General features: G+C 40.1%; 1 protein-coding gene across 15 annotated transcripts in view; it reads right to left on the bottom strand.

Moving 5' to 3' along the window:
* DOCK7 (dedicator of cytokinesis 7) overlaps positions 1-25,455 on the bottom strand; it is a 109,233-nt gene that overhangs the window by 70,540 nt on the left and 13,238 nt on the right. For all 15 annotated transcript variants that reach the window (XM_054073355.1, XM_054073354.1, XM_054073346.1 and 12 more), the window contains exons 3-13: positions 14,218-14,393; positions 13,953-14,021; positions 11,222-11,351; positions 10,903-11,115; positions 10,413-10,498; positions 8,217-8,283; positions 6,859-7,008; positions 4,833-4,913; positions 2,863-3,028; positions 2,054-2,196; positions 180-273 (exon numbers count right to left, since the gene is read on the bottom strand). In XM_054073355.1, coding sequence (XP_053929330.1) covers positions 180-273; positions 2,054-2,196; positions 2,863-3,028; positions 4,833-4,913; positions 6,859-7,008; positions 8,217-8,283; positions 10,413-10,498; positions 10,903-11,115; positions 11,222-11,351; positions 13,953-14,021; positions 14,218-14,393 — 1,375 coding nt within the window. The remainder of the gene's footprint in view (positions 1-179; positions 274-2,053; positions 2,197-2,862; positions 3,029-4,832; positions 4,914-6,858; positions 7,009-8,216; positions 8,284-10,412; positions 10,499-10,902; positions 11,116-11,221; positions 11,352-13,952; positions 14,022-14,217; positions 14,394-25,455) is intronic.

Genomic DNA, 25,455 nt, shown 5'->3' with positions numbered 1-25,455 from the left:
CATGTGCATACACATCAGTGAAAAAACAGCCAAAATGCCATCCTCGGTGCTTGTGGTCTAACAGGGATTGTTGTCAATGGCTTATTAGGTTTCTTCATTTTCTCACTTATAAGAACTGGGTGGCATTTGGGAAGGACTAACCAAATACAAACATGAGCCAAAAAGATCTTGTTGAATACCTGTGATAGGTCTCAATCTCCGTAACACTGATGAAGGCCGTCTCATGTCAGCAAGGAACTTGTACAAATCTTCATCACTCAGGCGATCACCCTCCTGTTGGATGTTGGGAAGAAAACAGTTATCTACACAACCTTTCAGGACTGCAAGAGAATGGATAAACCATCTAATACTGCAGTGTCTTTCCTCTGATATCAAAATGTACCTTCCCAGAACATGGTTTTAACATTAACATGCTAAATTACAGTTCATTTCTCCATCCTTTTTCCTTCTTTTTTTCCTTATTAATCATCATGACAACTGCAGCAACTTCTCATTGAAAACCTTTTCTCTCCCCATCAATATTATCTTTTTCAAAACTGAGAATAGCTGTTAAAAGATTTGCCCAAAATATCCAATTTTTAGCAAGTATAATAGTTTGAAAAAGTATCCGTCATTCAGGTAGTGATCCTTATTCCTCCTCCTCTGCCTTTTCTTTAGTATGAGTCTAAAAGAGTTACTTTCCAGGGGAACTGTTAAGAAATAGTGGTCAGTGGAAAGAGTTTGTTGCCAGTCTTCCTTGTGACATATTCTAGTAGCTCAGAATTTCATTAATTTTGGAAACATAGAAAATGTGACTCTGCCATCCTCTAACTATCTAAAAGTAGAAGATATCTGATAATAATGGTAATAAATCAATACGAAAGAAAGCAAGTGGAAGAAGAAAACCACTGGGCAGTATCCAATTAACTGTACTCAATGTGAGAAAAAGAAGGGAAGACAAAAAATAAAAGATATAGAAGCACTAGAAACTTCGAGTCTTATATCATTGTTCAGCAATTTTTAAAGGACAAATTAATAAAACGAGCTGTTTCAAAGTTGTCAACTGAAAACAACTTCAACACAGTAAATAAATACTTGCTTTCATAAACCATTACTAACTGAGTGACCAGAACTGAACTGGTGCATATTACAGAGAGGGCTGCAGAACACAATCAGTATAACAGCTGCATCAGCAGCACTGTAATATGGTTTTTTCCCCCTTACTTTCTACATTATGGGTGAAGACGTTTACGGAACTCAATTTTATTAACACTCCAAGTAAAATGAACTTCCTGCACTGCCCTGTGTAACTGTGACCCAGAGATACGATTCCAGCACCCAATATCAGTCATACTCAGTTCCATGAAAGCACAAAGCAGCAGAGGCATGAGTCACCCTCCAACTACATGGTTTGCACTACACTAACTTCATGCCATTGATGACATTTCTCCGTATTTACCCTACTGTATTTATGACCAGACTTTGGATGGCTACCCACAGTGAGAGCAGCATGTAACCAGAACAATCAGGGGAAAAAAAAAAAAGAGCTTAACCAACTTGCAATATAAGTATCTAAAAATACTTTTTGCTATAAATAGCAAAAGCAGACCAAAAAATACCTGGTTCCTCACTATTAAACCTCTTTATATACACAAAGGTGAGATTCGAACAATAATTTTCCTGAACCAGATATGACATTAATCAAATCTTAGCAAAAATTAATGAATGAAAACAATTTTCTAAGCTTAGCTAAACATTTTATTCTATTTAATCATGTTTTCTACTCCTTCTCAGGAAAATCCCAACCTCTGGCTAAGAACAGTTGCCACTCAGTATAGCAGCAAAGTGAAATGCTTTGTTTTCTCAGTAAACTTATTGCAAGAACTCATCAATTGACTGTGAACCCACTGCTGGCAGAATTAAGCACATGATATAATGAATCCCCTGCATGCTGTTCAAAGACATCCTGTGACCAGGGAACAGACATCACATGCACTGAAAGCATCACAAATTATTCATTTGGGTCTACACTGACTTCACATGATCTCCTCAGTTAAATAGGTTCATACAATACCTGTTTAAAGAAATTTGTCACTGTCAGAGTAGCTGGTCTAAAACTGGTCAAATTGCAAGCCTCATCACCACTTGTGGTTCTCTCTAACGAACGCCTCCCAACAATACTGGAATTCCGCCTCTCCGACCACGATCCTTTACGTTCTTCAAAAAATAAAAATAAAAAGGGGGAAGATTTAAAAAAAAAAAAAAAGATAAAGAAGAAAAACAACTGTTGAAGAGCCTACTTCTGTTCCAACCAGGATTTTCTACAAAAGCAGATAGCTGCTGCTTTTGGAAATTATAAGTGTGATAGAAGAGGTGGTTATGCTAAGACAATCACACTCCTGAGGCATCAGGAGGCTATGAAGCACAGCTGACTACTTCTGCTCTTCTCACAGCAACCTCACCCCAGTGCCTTACTGCTATTATAAAAGTCTACCATTGTGTGGAGATTTATGTATTCCTCTTGTTCTCAAAGATGATGAAGTTGGCAGTTTTGGGGATGCTGAAGAGCAGTTTCAGATGAGCTATGTGGTTCACAAAGATTAATCCACTCCTTTGTAAAATGTTCATCAGCCTGTTATGCTCTCTCAGTCTTAGAAACCTGATTTTAAATAATATAACAGATGGTTTGCTTGTAAAATCCTTGAAAGATAAATCCATTTGTTATGATGGACTTTTCTATTTTATTTCAACCATGACCCAAGACTATCAGAAGGCCTAGGGCAGGGGAAGGAAAGCGATAAAAGGAGCAATGGCAGATACAGGGCATGAATCAAGACTTCAGTATTTGTCCACACTCCCTCATGCAGATGCCAGATACTGTACCTCCTGTGCCAACTTCTACTTCTGTGGAATCTCTTTCCAAACTTCCAGCACTGCTCACAATGTTCATTAAATGAATGGCTGTCCAGGCAAAAGGCATTCGATATTTGCCTAGTCTTTGGCAAAACTGTTCTGCCTGGCATTTCAGTTTTTCCAACTTCTCCTTATTCTGTGAAGAAAATATTCAATCCAAAAGATTAAAAGAAGAAGAATAGGAACAGAGGAAAATTTAGCAAAATGAGTAACAATGGCATCTTCGCTAACTTGCAATGCTTTTCTGCTTCAATAGCACCTTCTACAGGAGGATCACTATGTCCTAGGCAATCCGTCTTCTGCTTCACAGAACAGCCATCAGGCCAACGGTGCCAGACACAGGACAGCCAGACAGCCAGAGCAGTTGGCTTCATGCTCTTAAGCCTCCTGACTAGCCTGTCAAATCCCAGTGAGCTCGTCTGCCCACTGCCCTTTCAAGAAAACCTGAATTTTACTCTGTCAAGTCTGAAATGGTCTTTCTTAATGTGATTTTATGCAGCAGGGGCTCAGATCATCTGGAGTTGCATGGGAAACTGAAAACATTCCTCAAATACACAGTATCATTCTACCGAGGAGAAAAAAAGGAATAAGAAAGGACTTCTTCATAATCCTGCACATTAAAGAACAATTTTTGCTTTAGAAAGGTTGTTACTTCCCAGATAGGGGGCTGGATAAAACCAGAGAGCACTCTACTGCTCATATTCTTCTAGTTCAGGAAATGTTTATGCACGTTGCTGGGAAGGACCCCTTGAAAAATCACCTTTTCACCTACATTCCCAAGTATCCTGCAAGTCCAATTCCAAAATTTCACTTAGGCATATGTCAACCCCTTGATCACAGGAAAGGTAGTTTTTTTACTTTTGTTATCTATATACCTGAGGGGAAATACACACATTTTTGATACTGTGGTGCAGCGATATAAAAACAGAGACAGACAAAATGTGAGAACTTCTTCAGTGAAACACATATTAAAACTCTAGGAAGGCAAAAGTTTGTTCAAGTTTGATCAGAAGTAACAAATGAACATCCCAGTTCCTTTAAAAAAGCATAATGGAAAACTGCCAAATGTAGGGACTAAGATGGCATTCTTCTCTGCAGGGAAAACCTCTGCTTTTAGTGTTGAGCAAAGGGCTTCTACAGCAAGGAGACAAGCCACTTTAAACATGTGCAGGAAAGACAAAGAATCAGTCGAACTAGGGCAGATCCGTGCTATCCTCTGTGCTTTAGAGGACAATGTTCAGACTGCTGAAGGAAGGAATTCAGGGGACATTGTTAATGGAAAAAACAAACACTAAAGTATAAAATTTTAAATCTACCCTTTCAATATGTAGAAAGGACAACTTTATCCTGCTGCTGAGTGTAACAATTCTTTACAACACCAGGAAAAAGAAAAATCAGCAGCAAATAGGAGAGAAAAAGAACCAGAAATGCACTCCAATTCAAAACCAGGCCTGATGGGGAATCTCCTATTAACATATTTCATCCACATTATAACCTTTCTAGAGGAAGGCAGAGGTACTGTGATGGGGTTAAGCTGCAGAAGCAATGGAAGAGTTGAAATTTCACTGCAAATTCACATCAAAGGCCACCTTCACTTGATCCAGCTATAAGCACACAGCCGATCCTCTGGGACAGGGGATCACAGATGACTGAGCTTGATGGCAACCACACATCTCCCCTGTTAGCTACAAAAACTGATGACCTTTAACTACTCTACCCCAACAAGGCATCAAGATTCAAGGGTGTTTGACTCTTCAACTCTTCTTTGGCCTTTAGAATTTGACTAGATTGTTAATTAAAAGTGGATCCTTTTGACAACAGGAATAGTATCAATGGCTGTTAAGTTCAAGGTAGAAGAAAATAATCTATGTCTAATTTTTTAATAATAAAATACCTTCAAGCACTTGTAGCCAACTATAATCAAAACATCAAACTCTTACCTTTGCTGCATCAGATTCTTTAAAAATCATATAAGGCTCTGCACACTCCCCAATATCTCCCTGTTGTAACACTTTTTCCAGCTGAGAAGGGAAAATGAACCATTACAATGACATGTGTTCAGCAAGGATTGTTAAATTAAACAAACACTAGGAGGCAAAAACATTCTTTGAGAAGAATTAAAGCTTCATTTCCCTTTGTGAGGCAACGAACAAGCACTGCACTCAAGTTATTAGAACGTTTAAGTTCTCAGATCTCCAGTTATAAATGAATCACAAGTCTAAGATATGAGTTCAAAGGGAACATATACCACCACTTCACTTCGGTTTGATCTGTTCTAGAGCCACTTTCAGCTCATTTTTAAGGTCTTGAAGACAGCTCACAATGTCTTCAGCAAAATCATTTTCAGAATTCTGTTCCTGTTTCCATTCTCCATATAAAGCAGCACAAAAAGGTGACTCAGATGTGCTGAAGTAAAACAAGTGCTATTTTAAATCGGTGTGTTTTCAAGCCAAATAATGAAAAAAACAAATAATTAATGTTAGCAAAAGAGCTGATGTTTGCTTCTGAAGTCTCCAAGTGACACAAAATTGCTTAGAAATATCTTCTCTATCACATGCACAGAGACTCTTTCAGACGCATCCTGGCCCTCCTTCCCATGCTCGCTACTCTGCACATGCTGTTACTAGATTAGAATACCTTGAAACTTCTCCCATGGTTGCGAAGTTTTTATTAGTAGGACTCCACAAGGTTACTACAACATAAAGAACAAAACTACTTTCGATCAAATCTTGCACTCCCCGGTGAGTATACGCTAGCAATACCGGCTGTCTGAAAAGTGTTTTCCCAGTGAGTAAGACCTATGTGAAAATTCACCTGGTAAGGCATGCTATCCATCCGTCTAATTTATCCCTAGCTATATCCTCTTCATCATCAAATAAAAAAATCGCCTAAGCCACCAGCTCCTCTTGGATCACTGGTTTTACAAGCATTAATGTGCAGTCACAAGCTCTTTTTGACAGATCCCCATATCATAAACATGAGGTTCTTTCTTCCTCATATTTTGTAAAAACTGGAAGGATGAATACAAGTGCACAGACAGAACTTGATTTTTAGAAAGAACTCAGATAATCATACCAAAAAATGGAGACCAGAATATATTCCAATACTACTGGAAGTCTTATACTCACCTGGGACTGTTCTGTTATGCCTTAATTTTAAAAGTCTTATTCCTCATGAAAGAAACAGTTTGTGAAGAACCTGCAGAAACCCAGGTCTACAGGGTTCTCAAAACATCCCACTTAGCTAGTAGGCAATGTAACCATTGCCTGTGAACTGAAAGCATGTATTGAACTCCTGTTTTTACAAGAGGATGATTTTTACGCGGAGACCAGCCAAAAAAACTGATTCAAATTCCAATCTGAACTAGTACCGTTTGTGCGCTCATTTAACCAAATGAAAGAAGAGGAAATAACTTTTATCTTTGTATACTTTACTCCAGGAGTGACCAATGTGGCATTTTATTTCAGTTATGGATCTCACCCTCTTAGCAATTTCAATTCTTAAAGACATTTGAAAACCTGGCTTAAGGGCATATATCATTTCTGAAATGAGATTCAGATCAATATATATTCTTAAATCGCTCACTTATCTATCATCTTAAGGAGTCAGCACATTGCTTCAAATGAAAACCAAGGTCAAGCCCCAGAAAGATGCTCTATATCAAGCAAACCTTTGTGCTCTTTTCAGTTTTTCAATAATACCACAATGCATATCTCCACTGAGCTGTTTCTGTTAAAAAGGAACTTAATGTACTGAGAATATCTGACATGAAACAACTCTGCGGTGCCAGTGCTTATGCTTTTGAGAACAGAATCCTGCTCTTCAAATGTAAATAAGAAGTCAAATAGTCAGCCAGGCTTCTTTATATTTTATTTCAATAATAAAATAAATAATAATAAAATAATAATAAATTAAAATAATTAATAATAAAATAATAATAATTTAAATTTCTTTGGCATTTCTTACCTTTATAACCAGAAAGACATCTTGAGACGGATAAGTGATAGAAAAGATGGCAGATCTGGCCAGTGTGGATATAGCAGCAGGTGGGACGTGTGGACGAAGCATTCCCTTCATTTGCTCAGAGTTCAAATCAAAGTAGAAATTTTCTGAAATCTAAGAAACAAGTTGGGTAGCTTCAACCATTAGTTATACCTTTTATTTTGGTAACTCTTCATAAACACAACAATTACAAAACACGAGTCAAAAAAAACTACTAACAGTGTCTCCTTTCAAACCATGTATAAAAAGAAAGAGAAAAAAAGGCCTTTTCGTTAATAAATCAAGGACAGACAGTGAGAAAGGAGAAAGGAAATGGAGCAAACAATCCACACTACCTATAAAATTTCCTCCAGCTCCTGCAAGGTATGTAGTTCCATCACAGAAGTAGGAATTACAACTGCTATATGACTTGAAAATATCAATGCATGAAAATAGAAAATTATCTTTAAGATTATTCACAGAAAAAACAAAACCAACACATCCTGAAAGGCAGACAGTGAGCTTCTGTGCTGAGGCACCAAACCCTTGACTGTATCAAAATGAATGCGAGCTGGTTATCAACAGCAGAGGTCACTAAAGAACGTACTACGTTAGAGACAAAAAATGGAGTAATGAGATGATAAAATTGGCTTATGAAATGTGATTTAAATATTAAACAAAGTTCACATAATATTCCACATACTCTCATCTACATAACTTACAACTCAATGCATTAAATTTGAGTCTTAAAGAGATAAATGTCAAAATGCATATTTTTAACATTTTTCTCTCTACTACTGCTAATATCTTGAATTAGGAAAACTAAGAGACTCTTCAAATATTAAATACAGAACATAAATAGGGAATTTTGCTATAATTTCAATCTCGAAGAGACTCCCCAGTTTTGTTTTGATTTTAGCATGCATGACTTTCTTGTGCATTATTAAAATGTTACTTGGACACATACCATGCGGAATCACAAAAAAGAGATTAAGAAAGTCATAAAAACTTAATCTAAATATAATGTTTCAGTTTCTTAAGTTCTCTCTGGGGAAGAGACTTTTGAAAGCCAAGATTGGACAATATATATATATATATATATATCCCGATTTCAGGCACTCATATTAGATAATATATTTAGAAAAGTGGTTATACTTCAACTGTTATATTAAGCAGAAGAATGGACAAGATGGTTCATGAAATGCCTTCATCATTCTTCCAGCCACCAGAACGTCACTGTCTTCATAAAGGTTTCCTCCCACAATTAATTCCTCTCTTTGTTTTTAAACACAGGTTTGTAATGCTTCGGTAGAAATGTAGTCACTCAAGTAATTAAAACCTACCTTTTTCTTTTCCTTAACATCATACAAAGCCAAACTTGCAAAAATGGGCTCAATTTCTATTTCAAATCTTGAAAGAAAGAAACACATAAAATCAGTTAACCTATGTTTTGCAAGAAAGAATAACGTACAGTCTCTCCAAATCCTTCCAGGGTTACGGCTGACCACTGTTCAGCAGAGATGTTAGGAACAGCTGAGACAACCTAAGGGCTTGACCCTGCTGGAAAGGGATCTTACGCCCCAATTTTGCTCTGCATCACCTCTGCTTGCTTCCACCAGGAAGCACACTGGTACTCTCTGGACCTTCTAAAGGCCATTTTAACTCACTCACCCAACAGAAAGGTTGGGATTAGGGTCACAGGACACAAAGCATATTTCTAGAAATGCTTTTATCTTCTTCAAGTGTCATTTGAAAGCTAAGCAAAGCAAACTTTGTCCCTAAAGGGAGAGGAATTATGACTTGGGATAGCCAGAGTAATTAGCTCCTCTGATTACCTTGAGAACCTGCTTTACACACTAATTTCCCATGATGACCTGTTGACATGGCTAAATGGCCAACCGCTCCTCTCACATAATTGACCAGAAAGTTCCTTCCTCTGGACAGTCAAGGACAGCTATTCTGGCAATTTTCAACATTCAACTTTCATCAGAAAATATCGATATCTCAAAAACTCTCTCAGAAAGGTGTTAGTTTTTCAGAGTAACTGTTGTCAAGTATTTATGCTAACTGAAACACTTCAACAAAAATATTAACCTACCAAATAGAGCTAAACTTATTGTTAAATTGCCTGGGAAGTTAAAGATATTAAAAAGCTTTCAAAATCTGTCCCTACACCAAACAGAGCAGAGCTTAAATGTATTCTCCTGTCTACACAGCCTCTCCATGAAATTAATACCCAATCCCGCGCACCCACCCAAGCCCTCGCACAGAGCTCTCAGCTTTTCAACCTGACTCTTTCTGCCAACAGAATATCTTACAGGACTGCATTATCAAACAGGTATTTTCTCTAGTTTTGCAACAAAAATGAGATTAACCTGAAAATGCCCCCACTCACACCATCTTAGTCTTCTCCCTGAGGAAGAGACCATGTACTACTTTTTGTGCCACTACAATAGCACGAACTCAGATGCTTGCTATTACAACTGTGAGTATGGTTTCAGAGATTACTGTGGTACACAAGCAAGCACATACTTGGGCAGATTTGCTATAAATTTACAGTCAGCACAAGATGCTTATGTAGCAGAAATCATTAATTCCCAGCATCTAACTTATTTATGCTAAAGACGCCATCTTTTGAAGAGAAAGCTCCACTCCTACTGCATATTATGTTGTTCCAGTTCATAAAAGGCTGCAAAATCAGTTCATCTCTATGGCTATATTAGGTCCTGGAGTACTCTACGAGCAGGAGATATGTCCCACACATATATCTCAGTTATGAGCCACAATGTAGCCTAACTGGAGCTCTCTAATAAGAAGGGTTGACCTAACTGAGGACACAGAAGATGAATACAGCAGTGTGGAAAATCAGTTTTGTACTTTATTTCTCCAAGGGAATAACAGTAAAATTTTACCTTGTGTTATTAGAGAAGAGTTATAGGCAATGAACCAGCTGCAGGTAACCCTATATTCAGGAGCTCCACTTCATTAAACTTGCTTAACAGGTTTCTATTCCTCTAGTTAATGCTAGCTAAGTATATAAAGTCTTCACTCTTAAAGGGACACAGTCAAGGTTGCTGAGCTTAAACTTCAGCAAAGCTTTCATTGTGTTATGCTTTAAAGCTTAAGCATTTTTAATCTTTTTTTTTTTTGCCTATCTTAAACATCCTTGTTACAGAGCTGAACATATGTGATTGGCCAGTCTCAGAGCCCTGAACGAGCACAGTGAAGCACTCGTGCTAGTAACATGGAACGGGCATGGCTACAGACTGGCTGAAAAGCAATGATAAGAGAAGCCAAGGAAGATGAAGACTTTCTATATCACACCAGTGAAGAGAGCCTTAAAGGTAAGACCGCCTCACGCCCTGTACTGTGTAACTTTTCCTTTATAGAACTAACCTTTAAGCCTATGACCAACCAATGTTACATGCCTTCAAGGGTAATAAACAAGGCAGCAGAATTATTTCAGATACACAAGGATACAACAGCAGATTTCAATTCTCAGTTTCTGTAAAGCAGCTGTCTGTTGGAGCAACACTTACTTAAGGGACAAACACTTCACCAGGAGTCTTTGGCCAAAGTGTTCTTTGGGTACTTCTGGGACACTAAGTCGTTCTATAGGCTCCTCCTGAAATTTGTCACAGGAACAGCAATTTAGAGACACAACACTTGTACAAACCACTAATATCATTATGAAGCAAACATATCCATCACTTTAACAAGACAACAATGCCAATTTAATCCAAGGCTAACCAGCATGCCACATTTATCAGCAGCTATAAATCTGCTAATTAATTCCCTCTAATGTTTCTATATTATATGGGATTGCATAACCATAAAAGAAACTCAAAAAATAATATCTATGGCAAGACAAATACTAACAAACACACAACAGGCAAAATACCTAAAGCTCTCATGGACATGAAACAGAGGTGATCTTAACTCCTTTAAATCCATTGCAGGCTGACAATTTGCACATTCCTTATATCCTTCACTTTTTTTTTTGTCTTACCCAAGTGTATATAAAAATACCTCATCTGGTGCTGGATGTAGTGCAAAAAGCTCCTTATGCCTATTGGACTTCCTCTGATCTTCATTGTGGTGGTCAATCTCTTCATTTGGGGTTCGGTCTAGCAGGTTTGGGAGAAGGGCATCTGGAAGGGAGTTCTTCAGATCAAATATACTGCATGCCCAGCTGCCCCGGGGAGTGTCATCAATCGACATTGAACGTCGTTTAAGGTCATCCTGAGATTCAACAAATTAAAAGCAACTTATAATGGGAAAGAGACTGCACTTTTAAAACGTGACTATAAATTAGGTTTTATGTAGCAAGGTTTTAAAGGTACATTACTTGTTCATCCTGGTAAGTGTTGCCATCTGGAGCTTCGTCAGACTCAAAGATCTGCTTGGGGAGCCCCTTTTGCCTCTCCTTCTGCTTGTCTAAGGTGTTGGGATTAAATCCAGTTCCTAGCTTGTGATATCTGAAAATAAAGTGTTTCAAATGCATTCTTAGCATCCTTTTTGACCCCAACCCCGGAAGCAGAATTATAGAACAAACCCAGTATTATCATAGTGGTTCCTCTCAAAGCACGAACTGCTCTCTGCAAACAGTATTTCCAGTCATCCTCCACTGTAGCTGGGTAATGATCTGACAAACAGTATTCCAGTACTACAATGTGACACTGTTCAACTATAAAGCAACCCTGGATGATGCCAAAGAAGTGTTATCAATGGCCAATTAAGGTCATCATAAAATGTGTGATTGTGATGCCAAGCTTAAAAGAGGCCAAGAATATGAGGACTGAAGGCCAGTGGTTCTGCTAGAGCAAGAACTGATGTGGAGCAGACCTTTAAAACCAAAGCACCAACTTCAGGTAAGACTGCATGAAGCACAGAAGTCCTGAACCCCCCTGGAAAACACATGACTTTCTGGCCCCAACTTAAACAAGCATCTTCCTAAAGCACCTTTGTAGGCAGAATTGGGCCTTCAGAGCTTTCTGGGGTTTAAGGGCACTTACTAGTAAACAGACTGTCTACTGCTGCTGACATGATTAGATGTCTTTAACTAACAAATTGTTGGATGCCAAATGGCATGATGCCTGTATTTACACATACACATGGCCAGAGCCAGTTTCCTTACAATACACACTCTAAGTCAGTTCCCAAAGTAGTACTGGGGTCACAACTAGAATTAATTGTTCTTATCCTGGATGCACAGACACATGAAAACCATGGGTGCGCTAGCAGTGAATAATGAAAAGGAGGAGAAAAAGGAGGAAAGCATTTTCCTTGCTAGGTTACAACTCCAGAGAGCTGAACTACCCATATAATCCTCATGTGGATGTGTGCATTTCCATCACAGCCTCATCAACAAGCATAAATTCATTCTACATCAGACCTGTCTTCCGGTGTCTGTGATCACTGCCACCATTGGTCTAGCATACATAAATCCATAAAGGTTGAAATAAGAATATGCTATTGTTTTATTCAGGCCAGTGAATAAAACTTATTTACCTTTTCCAATACCATTAACAATCACCGAATGGATGGATCTGTCTGCCCTCAAAAACATTTTGGTTACAAAGAACTGTAGACAGATTGAAATAAAGATTATTTCCGCTGAGACTGGGGGGAAGAGAAAGATGTCAAATCAGAAGTCATGTTCTTCTAAAGTTAGAAAAGCCAGATTTTGTGCCCCCAAAGCTAGTCAAAGCACTTGTAAACATCCAATTGGATGCATTAAGTAAAACTTGTTAGTAGCCTTACTTGCAAAGTAACTCAATCCTTCCCAGACAGGCTTTCAGGCTCTTCCCCTGCTCTAGCAGTAATCTTCTATCTAGTCCACCATCATGATTCTACCCTAGTAAAAACTGCTATGAGTGTATATGGTAGTGCCTCTCCTGCTCTGAAGGGACGAGAAAACCTTTGACTGTAATTCAAAATCACTTAGCATACCTTCAACCCACTCAGGCAATTTCAATGTCTTTAGCCTCATGCCTTCCCTGACACAGAAGGCAACATGCAGCTGATCTGCACAGGACAGAACACTCTCCTGTCTCCAACTAAACCTCCTCCATGCAGGAATCACAGCCAGGTATTCCAAATGCCAGTGAAAGTCACTGAGAACCAAGATGTATGCTAGCTGGATGGGTAACATTGCCTTCTAGACTCTGCCCACAAAGGCTGGGAGTTAACAAAGCACCTCTCTCAAGTTTCTTTCTGTTTTTCTTTCTTTGGTATGAGATTACAAACCACATTTTTATTAGGTCATCTTAGCACTGCAAAGCATATTTTCAGCATCCCCTGAAATGGTTCTCAGGACAACATTAAACCAGTGAATTGTAGCAACTGCCACAAGGGCAGAGCCGTAGCTGTAGTCAAGTCATTTGTAGGTGATGCACATCACATGGATCACTTACTTCTCGACAGTAGCTCTTGAAGTCATCAGACTTGAATCATGCAAGAGTGTATATTCCAAGTAAAGCTACTCAGAAACCCTCCTGTTAATTTGCATAAATTAACCAATACACGCAGATTCTCTAAACTGTTAACTCATTAGACAAATGTTGTAGTAGTTCAAATATTAACAGTTATTTCTTTAAATTACATACTTTGCCAAATTCTCTTTGGGAACAAATGAATGCTGAAGAGGGCACAGTATCTGTGAGGTGGTCGTGCCTGCACGTAAACCTTAAACTGTTACAAAATTGATGCAACTTCTCTCTAAAAAGAGCTAAAGACATATGGAACAAAGAAAGAAACAAGTGTAGACTGTAATTCTACCTGTTAGCTTTTCTAATTTTTCTACCATTCTAAAGGAGCAACGGTTGACTAAAAGTTCTAGATTTTCAAAAATGCCCCAAGGGGTTTTGATATCTGAGATCAAATTTTCAAAACACAAAGCATCAATTCAGCTGAACACAAAGCATCAGTTCAGCTGAGCTGGGCAACCAAAAGCCAGGGCACACAGAATCACGGAATCACAGCCATGACAATAACTTTTGAGCCTCCTCACACCAGCTAGCCATCCTGAAAAAATTTACATATGAAATCAAGCTGATAAATACCACAGGGGAACTCACTTTCTATTCACAATTGCCCAGTCTTCTGTGTAACTTCTCACGCAGTCCCTCACGTGAGGGTCCATCTCACTGTTGAAACAATAAAACCAAATGCCATCACTATCACAGACACGATAATGACTTCTTAAACATACATACTTCCACTTAGGTTTGTATTTATTCTTTCAGGCTTTTATAGACAAAAATTCCAGGCTCCATCCTTGCAGATACTCAAATCCAGAACAACTAATTCCCCTGAGCCAGGCGTCACCCTGCCATCACCTACCTCTCTTCAGGCACAGCAGACACAAGTGTCCGGCACTCCCGGGGCGTGTATACAACCTCAATGTCATCAGGAGGAAACTCAAGCAAGTCTCTAAGTGGTCCAGACTCCACTGCAATTGGGTGTGTAATAAGGTAGTCCTCCAACTCAACTGGGTCTACTGCTTCTGTAAGTGGTACCTGGGAAAAGAAAAGCAATGGAAGGGTCTTAAAAAGAAAAATCACATGCACATATTCTACTTTGTTTTTCAAACCAGCCTTCTTCTGCCTTTTTGAGGAAATGTGATCTTGATCTAACATCAGATGATAATTAAACCTAGTGGTGTCAACTAATACAAATCATAAAGCTATTTTTCACGTCTTATCTTTTATCTGGTATTTCTCTGATACATATCATCATCATCCAAAAAAATACAAATAAAAAATTTTCATCTATTTTCAATAAATTAATCAGTTTCAACACAAGCAAATCTGGCAATTTATTTCCCATGTGTATGACTGTGGATTTGGTTTTACCAAATTTTTATGATCGCAAAGGGAACCTTCACCCTGATCCAAGATGCAAAAATCCTTCCACCCTCAGGCATGGCCCCCAAACAGGTATCCACAGCAGGGATTGGTTTACCAGGAACTAAAGAAGCCTCAAAACTCTAAAGATTAACATTATTTTGAATTACACCACTTCTCTGGGGAATACAAAACACAATGTTCCTCTACCATAGGTACAAGGTGAACCACCTCTTCTTGCTGATATTAAGATCTTTAGGGCCTCGTTGACTCTGCACACGCCAGGGAGGGACATTGCTCTAAATAAAATGTAAGTTTAAAAGGCATTTTTACTGGCCACAAAGCTTGCACACAAAGCACAAGGTATAACTGAACACACACACATGCAGGAAAACAGTAGATTTCACTGGCAGTACTAATCTCACCATACCAAAAAAAGTGAGGTTTTTTTAGACACATGAAAAAACAGAAATTGCATAGACCGGAGACTAACTCACATTGCATAACTGTATTTTTACATACGTATGTTATATAAATATATATATATTCTGATATGAGATCATTATGCTATGAGGCTGTACATAAACAGACTCAAAGAAAATGAAACACTGAAGTTCTGAGGAACCTGTCTATACAGCAACTGACAGATTTCCTAGAATTCCCTGGCACATCCAGTGAGGCTGAGTGGTTTAATGAGTCACAAAACTCCATCAAATTCAGCAGTTTTTCTCTACTACTTCCTCTTTCCTGTCATCCAGAAGATTTCTGTTGGACAGTGAACTATTCTGTAGCTTGTCTTCTGTTGGAGATGACTTTAAAAATAACACTGACTACTGAAGTTTTCAACGTGCTTCTCAAAAACATTGCTATACAAATCCCAAATTCCAGTTGTCAAACTTCTACTGCAAAAAACTTCTGAAATGAATCAGCTTTTTATTCAAGGAAAAAGACTTGGCTAACATAGAGGGTATCGAAAGAATCTCTCCTACCAGAGCCAGCATCAATGAACACTGCAATATTCTTAAAATACAGAAGGCAAATTCTTCAGCAGAAAAACGTGTGACTCCACAGAAGTCAGGTGAGCTGGACCACATGACTTAATGCCAGATAGGAATCTGATCCACCAAAAATAGGATGTCTTGGAACTCAGTATTTAGTTCTGCAGTTTAGGTAAAACATACAAGATAATTTCTGTGTAAAGAAAAGAGCCACCATCATCATCATCAACTTAACTCTCTCTTTCTCCCTTTCTAATCCTGAACTCTTGAAATGGACTCAAAGTATATGATTCAGAGAACTTTTGAAAATACAAACCAGATACTTTTAACTGTTTTCATCACCACAAAACTCACAATGAGCAGAACTTGTCATTGCTCTTTCCCACACCACAGTTAACATGTCAGCACCTCGTACTATCTGTTTCTTCCACCCAGATAGACCAGTGCCATTTGGCACTAGGTCACTGCTGTGCACTTTAACAGTTAAGTGAGACAGTTTATTATTGAGGAATTGCTAAAAGTGCACTTTTTTTCAGAAGAGCTGCTGCATAATACTACTGCTACTTTGCATGCACATAATCCTTTCCATCGATAAACCTCAAACCCAAAGAAAAGAACGCAGAAACAGAGACTCCTTGCAAACAAAAATAAAAAATAACAAAATCACTGGGCAAAAGCCCCAGAGGCATTGGGTAGCAGAGGAGCTGGGAAAGAGCACTCCTTCAGATCCTGCCATGGCCAGTCCAGAGTGCCATCCACGTAACGATGCAGCTCCATGCTGGACACTGAAAGCACCCTCACTAGAAGAAGGCCAGAGGGGTAAGGTAGCCTCAGAGAGTGACTTAAAGCTGCTTAACTGACCCTATTTTTAAGCCCTAACATCTTAAGACTTACTTTTACTCCTCCTGCTGACCTCCCTTTCACACTGGCAGATCCACAGCAGAGGCACCTTTCAGTGCACCTGCTCAGCAAAACTGAGCTGACCATGGATTGAAACACCAAGCATTGTGTTTCAATCCATGTGAACTCATTTACCTGTGCATCTCCCCAGGCTAACGAAGAGGAACCTTTTCCTCATTCCTTCTGAACCTTTTAATTCCTTCATCCTGATAAACATTAGAAAACTAAAAAAGACAAGGGAAAAAAAAACCTGTATATTAATGCATAGCCGAGGGGAATGTGCAGGACGGAGCAGACACAGGGCACAGACTGTCACTACCCAAACACATCATGCTTCCCCATCCCTGGCATTCTACTTCTCAAATTTCATTTGTCCAACTAGAATGTTGTACTGTGTTAGATAGCAGATGAATAAAATGGCTGTGCCAGTAAAACCCTAATGCCAAAAGGCAGTTAGTGCTTTCGGAGCTACCTAACACCAAGTCCTGGGTCTCCGCTTCACAGAGGTTTCCAAGCCCTTCACACATCTTGGCATTAGGCCCAAGGTTGCACTTCACAATTTTCTAGTTTGTCTCTTCGGATAACTATTGTACCATGAAGATGTAAACAAACATAAAAGTCAAACCCAGAAGCCTGTATTAGACTCACCATCTGTGCAGCCAGAAATACTGTCTAGCACCTGAGTAAACAGGCCAACATAAATTCATGGTTATGAAGAGGAACTACTTTGTGTCAGACTATTGGCAGATAAAAGGCAAGCACATTATTTTAAGCTTTAGATATTTGTGGGGGAAGAAGTGATGAAAGAGGAGGAGGAGGAGGAAATAAGGATGAACAAATGCACCAAAAGGAAAATGAACCCAAATGGTGTCCCAGTGTCTGAACTGAACTACAACAGCTACTCTCCTGGCTCTCGCTGCTGATGGCTAAACCTTCCCCATCCTGCTTTATGTTCCTGCATCCCTCTGAAGTTTTGGACAAGACCAAGAATACAGTATACAAAGGTTATTTCTGTGTTATCTGGCCAAAGCATCACTCACCTAAAATTGTCATACAAACCACTCAGGCTGAACACGTACACTGAAGGAGTCAGACGAGTTCTGATAAACAGGAACCTTTTCCTCATTCCTTCCAGTCTTTCTAACCCCCTGCACTACTAGGCTACCCACCCTCACCGTCCCACCACTGACTGAGGAGCAGAATCTGCTCTATCATCTCACCTCCAAGTCTCCAGGCCCAGCTCACCTCCTCAGAGCACCAGGAAAATTGAGGCAGCACCCAATAGCCAACTCCCCATGCCTGTTAGGATTGTGATACATTCTTAGTTTACAGAAGTTTCACTCTCATCCTTGTGCACCACTCTGATACATGGCTAATCTCCAGATGATCACAAGAAAAGCAAGTCCCACTTTTAGGGGCATGTTAAAAGGTTTTGAAATCTGCTGTAGCAGAAATGGTGGAACAGCTGAGGAGCCATAAAGCCGTCACTCTCCCACAGCCCAGCTTGCTGGCAGGTTGCAGACAGAGCTGCATCTTCCTAGTGGCATGCAATCTTCACCCTGCTTCCAAGAATGGCCTTTTCAATTCCTTCTGATAGCTCCCAGGATGCAACAGTAGGCACTTCCTCCACAAAATGCAGTTGGTTTTTCTTTATCAGGATTCCAAAGGCACAGGGATGACTTCAGTCAAGTATTTGCAAATGTGCACTCCACTCACCAACCAGCCAGTAAACCTAATGGGGGTTACTGGGGTGCTACTGTGAGAAATCATTGATGGGGTGTCCAGTCCTTCCACAAATTGTTTAAGGCCCTCTAGAAACTGCAGCTGTATAGGAGCTCTGACCACCTTCCCAGCCAGGACCACAGAACAGTCTAAATTAATGGCAAATACACGCTAAAAATATGCAAAGGAAAGCCTGCTCTTTTAAAACACACTCCTTGGTTTGTATAGCCTGTAATTACAGACCAAATATTGGGCAACCTTTCAGGCAGTTCCTTAACAGTTTTCACTCAGTCTTTAACCCAGGCTCAGACACTGCCACCTCAACTCAGGACTAGGACTGTTCTGATGCTGTTAAAATGAATAGGACTATGGCGGGAGAAAGGGGCTGCTGCATACGAGTAAAGGGGCATAACCTGCTCCCTGCCAAGAGAAACACTAAACAATGTACTAATAAACTGAAAATAGAGAATAAATCAAATAGCACTGTCTTTTTTTCAGACTTACACAGCCCAATTACCCCAAATCAAACACACCACTTGCAGATAATGACTCTGCATATCTGTGTCCTTAACCTGACCATAGATACAAGCTCTGTCAACTTAACTAAGACACCAATCTGATTGATTTGGCTTACGTAAAATATTAAAAGCATGCGTTCCATAGGTGCATCTACATGGCTGCAGTTATGGCTCACAGCAGTTGTACCATGAAACCCTATTTCAAAGGTTTACAACTATCTTGCAGCAAGGACAGTCAAGCTTTCTTCTTTAAGGCTATGTTATTCTTCACTGCTATATCCCCTTAAAAGCTTGAAAATAAAAATCCGTTTCCTATCGACTTTGTCCTTCTCTAGACAGCAAACATTGTATTTTGCTGTAGTTTTACTGCACTGCTAGCTGAAACACATCTCTGTCCTATTTACACCCTTCTTCTGAGCACCTACCTGTATCATCACCATCAGTTACAGAAGCATCTGCACAAACCTGGCAATGGAGGCAGAAGCCTCTGTCATGGGACGTGCCATAACTCCAGGGATGGTAACACAACCATCCATTCACTTCAGCTGAGCATCTCACCAAAGGACTGCAGGAGCAAAGCACTAACACAGGGAAAGCTACACCTGAGACACCACACTGCAAAGCTCATGGCTTATTCCACCACACCAAGGAATGAAAAATAAAATGCAAAGGCCAGATTTGTATTAGACTTACTCTGTTGTGGCATTCCGGAGAACACATGACTGCAATCAGCTGCCTGGTGCACAGAACAGACCCCTCTGACAAGCAGGACTTCCCATGTGGCCCAGGAAGCGGAGGTTTCCCAAGTGGTGGTGCTCACCATGTACAACTGACCGGGAAGGCAGCAGCAGCCACACAGAGAGGTAGCTCAGCAAGCAGAAGTGTATAGGGCAAGGTAATTCAGAAGGCAGCATGGATGTCCCACCAACAAAGGCTTTGGGAACGCTTGCCATAGATGCATTTTTCCATCACGCTCATGGAATGACCAAGGGATAAGCATTTAATTAACATACCATTTAATCAGCCACTATTATGTGCCCTTGCCTGAACAGCCTCCCTCTTGGTTTGCTGTCTTACTGCACCAACCTCACCGAAAGACTACCTAAAGACTAAACATCTGCTCTCTCGGGCACTGTATGGAAGCTCAGTAAGGGAGCACAGTAGCAACTAGGGCAGAAAAAGGGACAATTACTATCTCCATCTCACAGATACTGGCTAAGCACAGATTTAGTCCTGCGTAGATCACTGCTGTGTGCTCTGACATCCACAGACATTTATGTTTTTGCTGGAAGAACGTAAACCTACCCTTCCCCTACACAAACAGCTGGGCACAGGGGACATTTCTAGATCCTTTTCCAGAATTTTGTTGCCTAGCTCATATGTGCTGTACTGAACATCACGAGGAGTCTTGTGGGACATGCTCTAAGCAACACTGAGATCTCAATGATTTTGCAGACTCTTCCAGCTAGCATATGTCAGCACAGCCATGAAAAACAGCGTGTCCCTTGCATTTCCTTCTCTCTCCCTCACCTCTGTCCTCCCAAGACATTTATTCTCAGAGGGAGCCACAATGGCATTGTAAATGGTTCTGACGTGATGGCTTGGCAGGATGCATCTGGCAGGACAAGGATTGAACCCAAGCTGCTCATGGCCCAATCCAAGACCAATTTTCCTTTTTTCTAAAATGAAATACGTAATTCCCAAGGGCAGAGACCCAGTCTCTGTGAGGATCATCGTAGGATTTGGGACCCTGTCAAAATAACAATGGCAAAGACTGGAAGTTTATATCTCCTGCCTCCTTTGTGGGAGTAAAATCCTCTGTGAAGATACGATAAGGGACCTTGAAAAATTAACCTTGCAGAGCTCCCTGTCACAGGGAGGATCCCAACTACTATTTTTACTTAGCAGCTAGGCACTTCTTCAAAATCAGGGTGACATTTCTTGCCAGTTTTGAAAGTAGGACAAAGTTCCATCTTAACTTCAATACCTCCTTAAATATTAAACAATTTATAATGTGCTAAAGCTGTAACAGATTGCACCAAAGCTTCAAATTCTAAATTAATACCAGCTTCCCACCCACTGCCTCCCTGGGCAAAATCTTGGAAGGACAGAAGAAACAGATTAACATTTCAAAGCTGAGCCCCAGCTTTCCCTTAGCTATCACTAGGTCTCCAGGGCAAACAGTCACTTCCCGTGTTGAGCATTCAGGAATGCAGATGGCCTGTTCTTGCTGTGGTAAAATCCTGACATCCTTAAAGGGATATTGGTATCTCAGGGAACTGCAACAAGAGGCAAACCTGATATACAGTAGGAAGGGCTCAGCGTAAATCTGAGAATACAGGAAATGTAACACACTAAAACAAAAACACAATTTGCTGGCATATTGAAGAAGGTAACGGTTGAAGGAAATACTTGCTAAACAGAGGCATCAGATTTATTTTTAAGCGTGAACTATAGGCCAGAGTCACTCTAAGAGGTTTTGAAATGCGTAGTGTATTATAATCCACTGACAATGCTGAAGTAATTAAAAAACATGTTTTCCTTGCATACATTCCATTTTTCTTCCACCTAAACAGTTACTCCAAAAATGGCCATCACAAGATCCAAACTCTACAAATCGCAAACTTGCCTACTGCCATTACTGCATTTCAGAAAACCCAAACTCCTAATTTCATAAGCCTAATGACTGATGAGCACCCAAAACTTCTCCATTTAATTTTTTTTGGCTGCTTTTATAATACATGGAAATATTCAAATGAACCAAGGAGATTGCCAGGCAATCTCTGCTTTTCATCAACCATAGACAACTACCAACCCTCAACAAGGCTGACACCTCCCCAGTCATAAAGTGCAGTCATTACCTCCACATACGTGCGCACTGCCTCTGGAATGCAGTTCCCTATCTCCTGCTTTGCTCTAGCTCTTATTACTTCTTTTGCATGGTGTTTTGAAAGATGTAATTACTATAGAGAATCACTGATAAAAGTCCCTCATTTCAAACTGTAAAACGACTCAAAAATTTCTGTAAGCATTCTCTGTTAAGACAAAAATTGGTTTAGAAATAGTCTCAAGCTTCCCTTTTTAAGATCTGAGAAGATTTAGTAGTACTGGACTAATTTTATAGAAAACCCACGTGATCTGCAGCGTGCATCAAATTCACATGATATCACAATGTTTGGAATGGAAAAAGCCTCTTAGGAAAGGAAATATTTGTAAATATACCTACCTAAAGAGGGATCCTGCTTGTTACAAGTACCAGCCAGTCACAATACCTGTGAGATGTTTTATGTACAAACATTGCTAGGTTATTTCCTATTATAATTGGTTGCTAATGTAAGAAGCCATTTGGGCATAGAAATATTAATATTAACCAGAGATTAATTAGTTATCTGGGAATACTAAAGCAATTTTTTACCAAACCCAGAAAGACACGAGTTATGCCTCCAAGGATGGGCAAGAAGAAAGACGATATCTTCTTCAATGACTGAGAATCATGTAAATTCACCAAGAGAGTATTTGAAGAATGCAAAGACTTCAATACAGCAAACACAAGTGCTGATACTGATCTGAACGAGCTAAATCTGAACCATCTCTAATAAACTGCACCACAACTGAGAGCACGGAGTCCAAGACAACGAAAATATCGAAGCTGCGTTATTAAAGAAATCAAAAACCCAAACAGTTTGACCAGAGACTGCAGAAAAATCGCAGGCTTCCCACTTCTGGCAGAAACACTACATCAGACCAGCGGAGATGGATCCCTTCGGACCCTGAGGGTTCACACAGGCAAACCATGGGGGGTTCCGAACTGCGCAAGCTGAACTGTGCTAAACACGAACGTGCATGCTCTGCTGAGTGGAAAATACTCAGCACAGTCACATCTCAATTATGAGTGGACAATTTATCCAGGGTATGGATTAACCAGGAGACACACGACGACGCCAGAGCTGCCTGTGCTATTATCTCAGGAGCAGCACCAGACAGCTGATGTGGTTTGTGTACGTGCTCAGGTGAAGAAATAAGTGTTTCTGCCACATCCATAGGGTGCAAAGCTTCACCAAACAAACCACGCCGGTCCAAGACACCTTTGGTCACAGACAGTCCCAACATCTCAGCTCTGTGCACCAGCGCAGGCTTGCCTGGAGATGCCAACAGCAAGCCCTGAGCCTGGCAAGCGCCTCCAGTGGCACAGCCAGCTGAGAGTAAGGCTCAGCCTATTGCCCAAAGCTCTGAGGACCACAGTGGACATCCAGTCTTCAGTCTCCTTGCCTGCTGTTCAGGTCTGGCTCTGCTGAGCCACCCGAGTGCCTTGGTACGGCAACAGCATTAGTTAGGCTGGTGCAAACCCAGTGCACCCACCCAGTCCCGCTAGGTCAGGTAATAGAGACATGGGTCTCATCCAAATTAACTTGGTGCTAAAAAAGGCTAACCACGCACTTGTGCTGCCTTAGGACCATGAGGCTGTGAGTGCATGCACACATAGAACTGTCACAGCAGCGCAGCTACACCTTACATGCTCCCATGCCTCTAACATGAGCTTATTCCTTCACGTGCTCTCATGCTGGTACCAAAACACGCTCCAGCAGCTCTGCTGAGCCCACAGGCAGGCGGCAGCCAAACAACCCAGAAGGAGAAAGCAGCTGTGATTTAGCATCATGAAGCAGCTGCCTTCCAGTACACGGCTGATGCTGGAACAAGGGTATGATTAGCGTGAGAGACTGCAAGCAGACCAAGAGGAACTCTGAATGCAAATTTTTGCACTGCAGTTTGAATTCAGTATTAAGAATTTTTTGCAGTTTAGTGTATTAGCAGCGTTTCCACTAAACACTTGTTTGTTTACACATTTTATTCCTGAAAAAGATGTGTCACAACTAACTTTAGTAAACAAAGAGTAGGGTTTAATGGCATTTCTAGATTTTATTTCTTAAAAGGCTTGTGGTGAATCACAGAGTGTCTGGGGTTGGAAGGGCCCTCTGGAGCTCATCCAGTCCAATTCCCTGCTAAAGCAGTTTCACCCAGTGCAGGTTGCACAGGAAGGCATCCAGCTGGGATTTTAGTATCTTCAGAGAAGGAGATTCCACAATCTCTCTGGGCAGCCTGTTCCAGTGCTCCATCATCCTCATAGTAAAGAGGTTTCAGCTTAAGTAACTGAATTTACTCAGTATAATAGCATTTAGTTAAGATTAGTTCTCTCTGTTAACATATAAACTGTTTAAGTTATTGCAGATAAATGAGACTCAGCAACCTTTCAACAGATACCAGACTCAACAACTTAACATATAAAATGCTTGTGACCTCTGCAACAGGATTCAATACTGATTTTAGAAACTGTATATAGCTTCAGTTTTAATTTACTGAAGACACCAACTGCACCAGAGTAGAGTTAACTGTGAGTAATCCCTACTGGAAGGAGGCAGGGAAGAGGATGTGAACGCCTCTCCCATCCTCCCATCTGATGAGGATAGACCACTCAGCCACGCAGGGCAAGACCTCCAGGAAATACATATAATGCGAGTCACTATTAAACCTTAATCAGCTTTGAGAGAGCATTAAGACTTGGCTCATTTTCCCTTTCATTTTAGTGATAAAATTACTTGGCTCTGAATACTTCAAAACACCCTTTTCGATGCCACATAGTTTACTGTCATATTTTCCCTTGCAGTGTTTTCCATTCATTTGAACAAATTATCTTTTCTTCTTCTTTTAAATGATGCTAAAATAATGAAAATATACAAAGGTACCTATATTCTCCCACTGAATAATTAGAGACTATCTTTGAATAAACAACCAAAGTCTGACATGCAATAAATCCAAGAAAAAGCTTCAATTAGCCCACATAATGCCCATAAACCCAGCAGTGGTTTATAAAGACATGTAAAAGTCATCACCTTTATTTTACATGGAAAAAATGGAGCACTGAGAGCAGAAGTGGTCAGATCACATCACGTCCAAGAATCCAGACCCCTTTATTCCCTTATGAATTAGCATCTCTTGCAACAGCATTGCTCCATACACTAACATTCAACTATGCTGTAACATATACCAAAAGACAGGAAATATTACCCTTAATCCTTTCAAAACAGCTGTGATTTTTCTCTAAAAGAACTGAGCATACATTCATTTTTCTTATTTGCAAGTGCCGCGAAAGGCTGCTCTTCTAATTAAAATACACCTCCAAAGATTTTTTAAAAAATAAAATAAAATTTTCTTCTATGAGAAAAAAAAATAAGCTTTGGGACAACAACCAAACCCATTTCATCATCCCCATCTTCACCACTCAAAATCAAGTATTCAGAAAGGCAAGATTTCATAAGTACCATTCTACAACAAAAGTTGCTGAATACAGAACAGGAGACAAAAACAGCTGGGCTACAACTGAAGAGAAGTTCAGGTACCCAAGTGGTATTTTCTGCCTTTTGACAACATCAGCTGCTCTCACAAAAGGAGGACACAGAAATAAATGGACTACAAGTCTAGGTGCAGATACAAACCAAAACTTTTCTCTTCCTACACCAAAGCAGACATTAAACAGCAAACCAAGGTATGCACACCAAGACTCAGAGAAAGCTTTCCATTGCTTCAACAGTAACTCATGCT

The sequence above is a fragment of the Cuculus canorus genome, chromosome 8, assembly GCF_017976375.1.
Source record: "Cuculus canorus isolate bCucCan1 chromosome 8, bCucCan1.pri, whole genome shotgun sequence".
Classification (NCBI taxonomy): domain Eukaryota; kingdom Metazoa; phylum Chordata; class Aves; order Cuculiformes; family Cuculidae; genus Cuculus; species Cuculus canorus.
The sequence above is the reverse complement of the archived record's forward strand: the minus strand, read 5'-3'. Positions and strand labels throughout refer to the sequence as shown.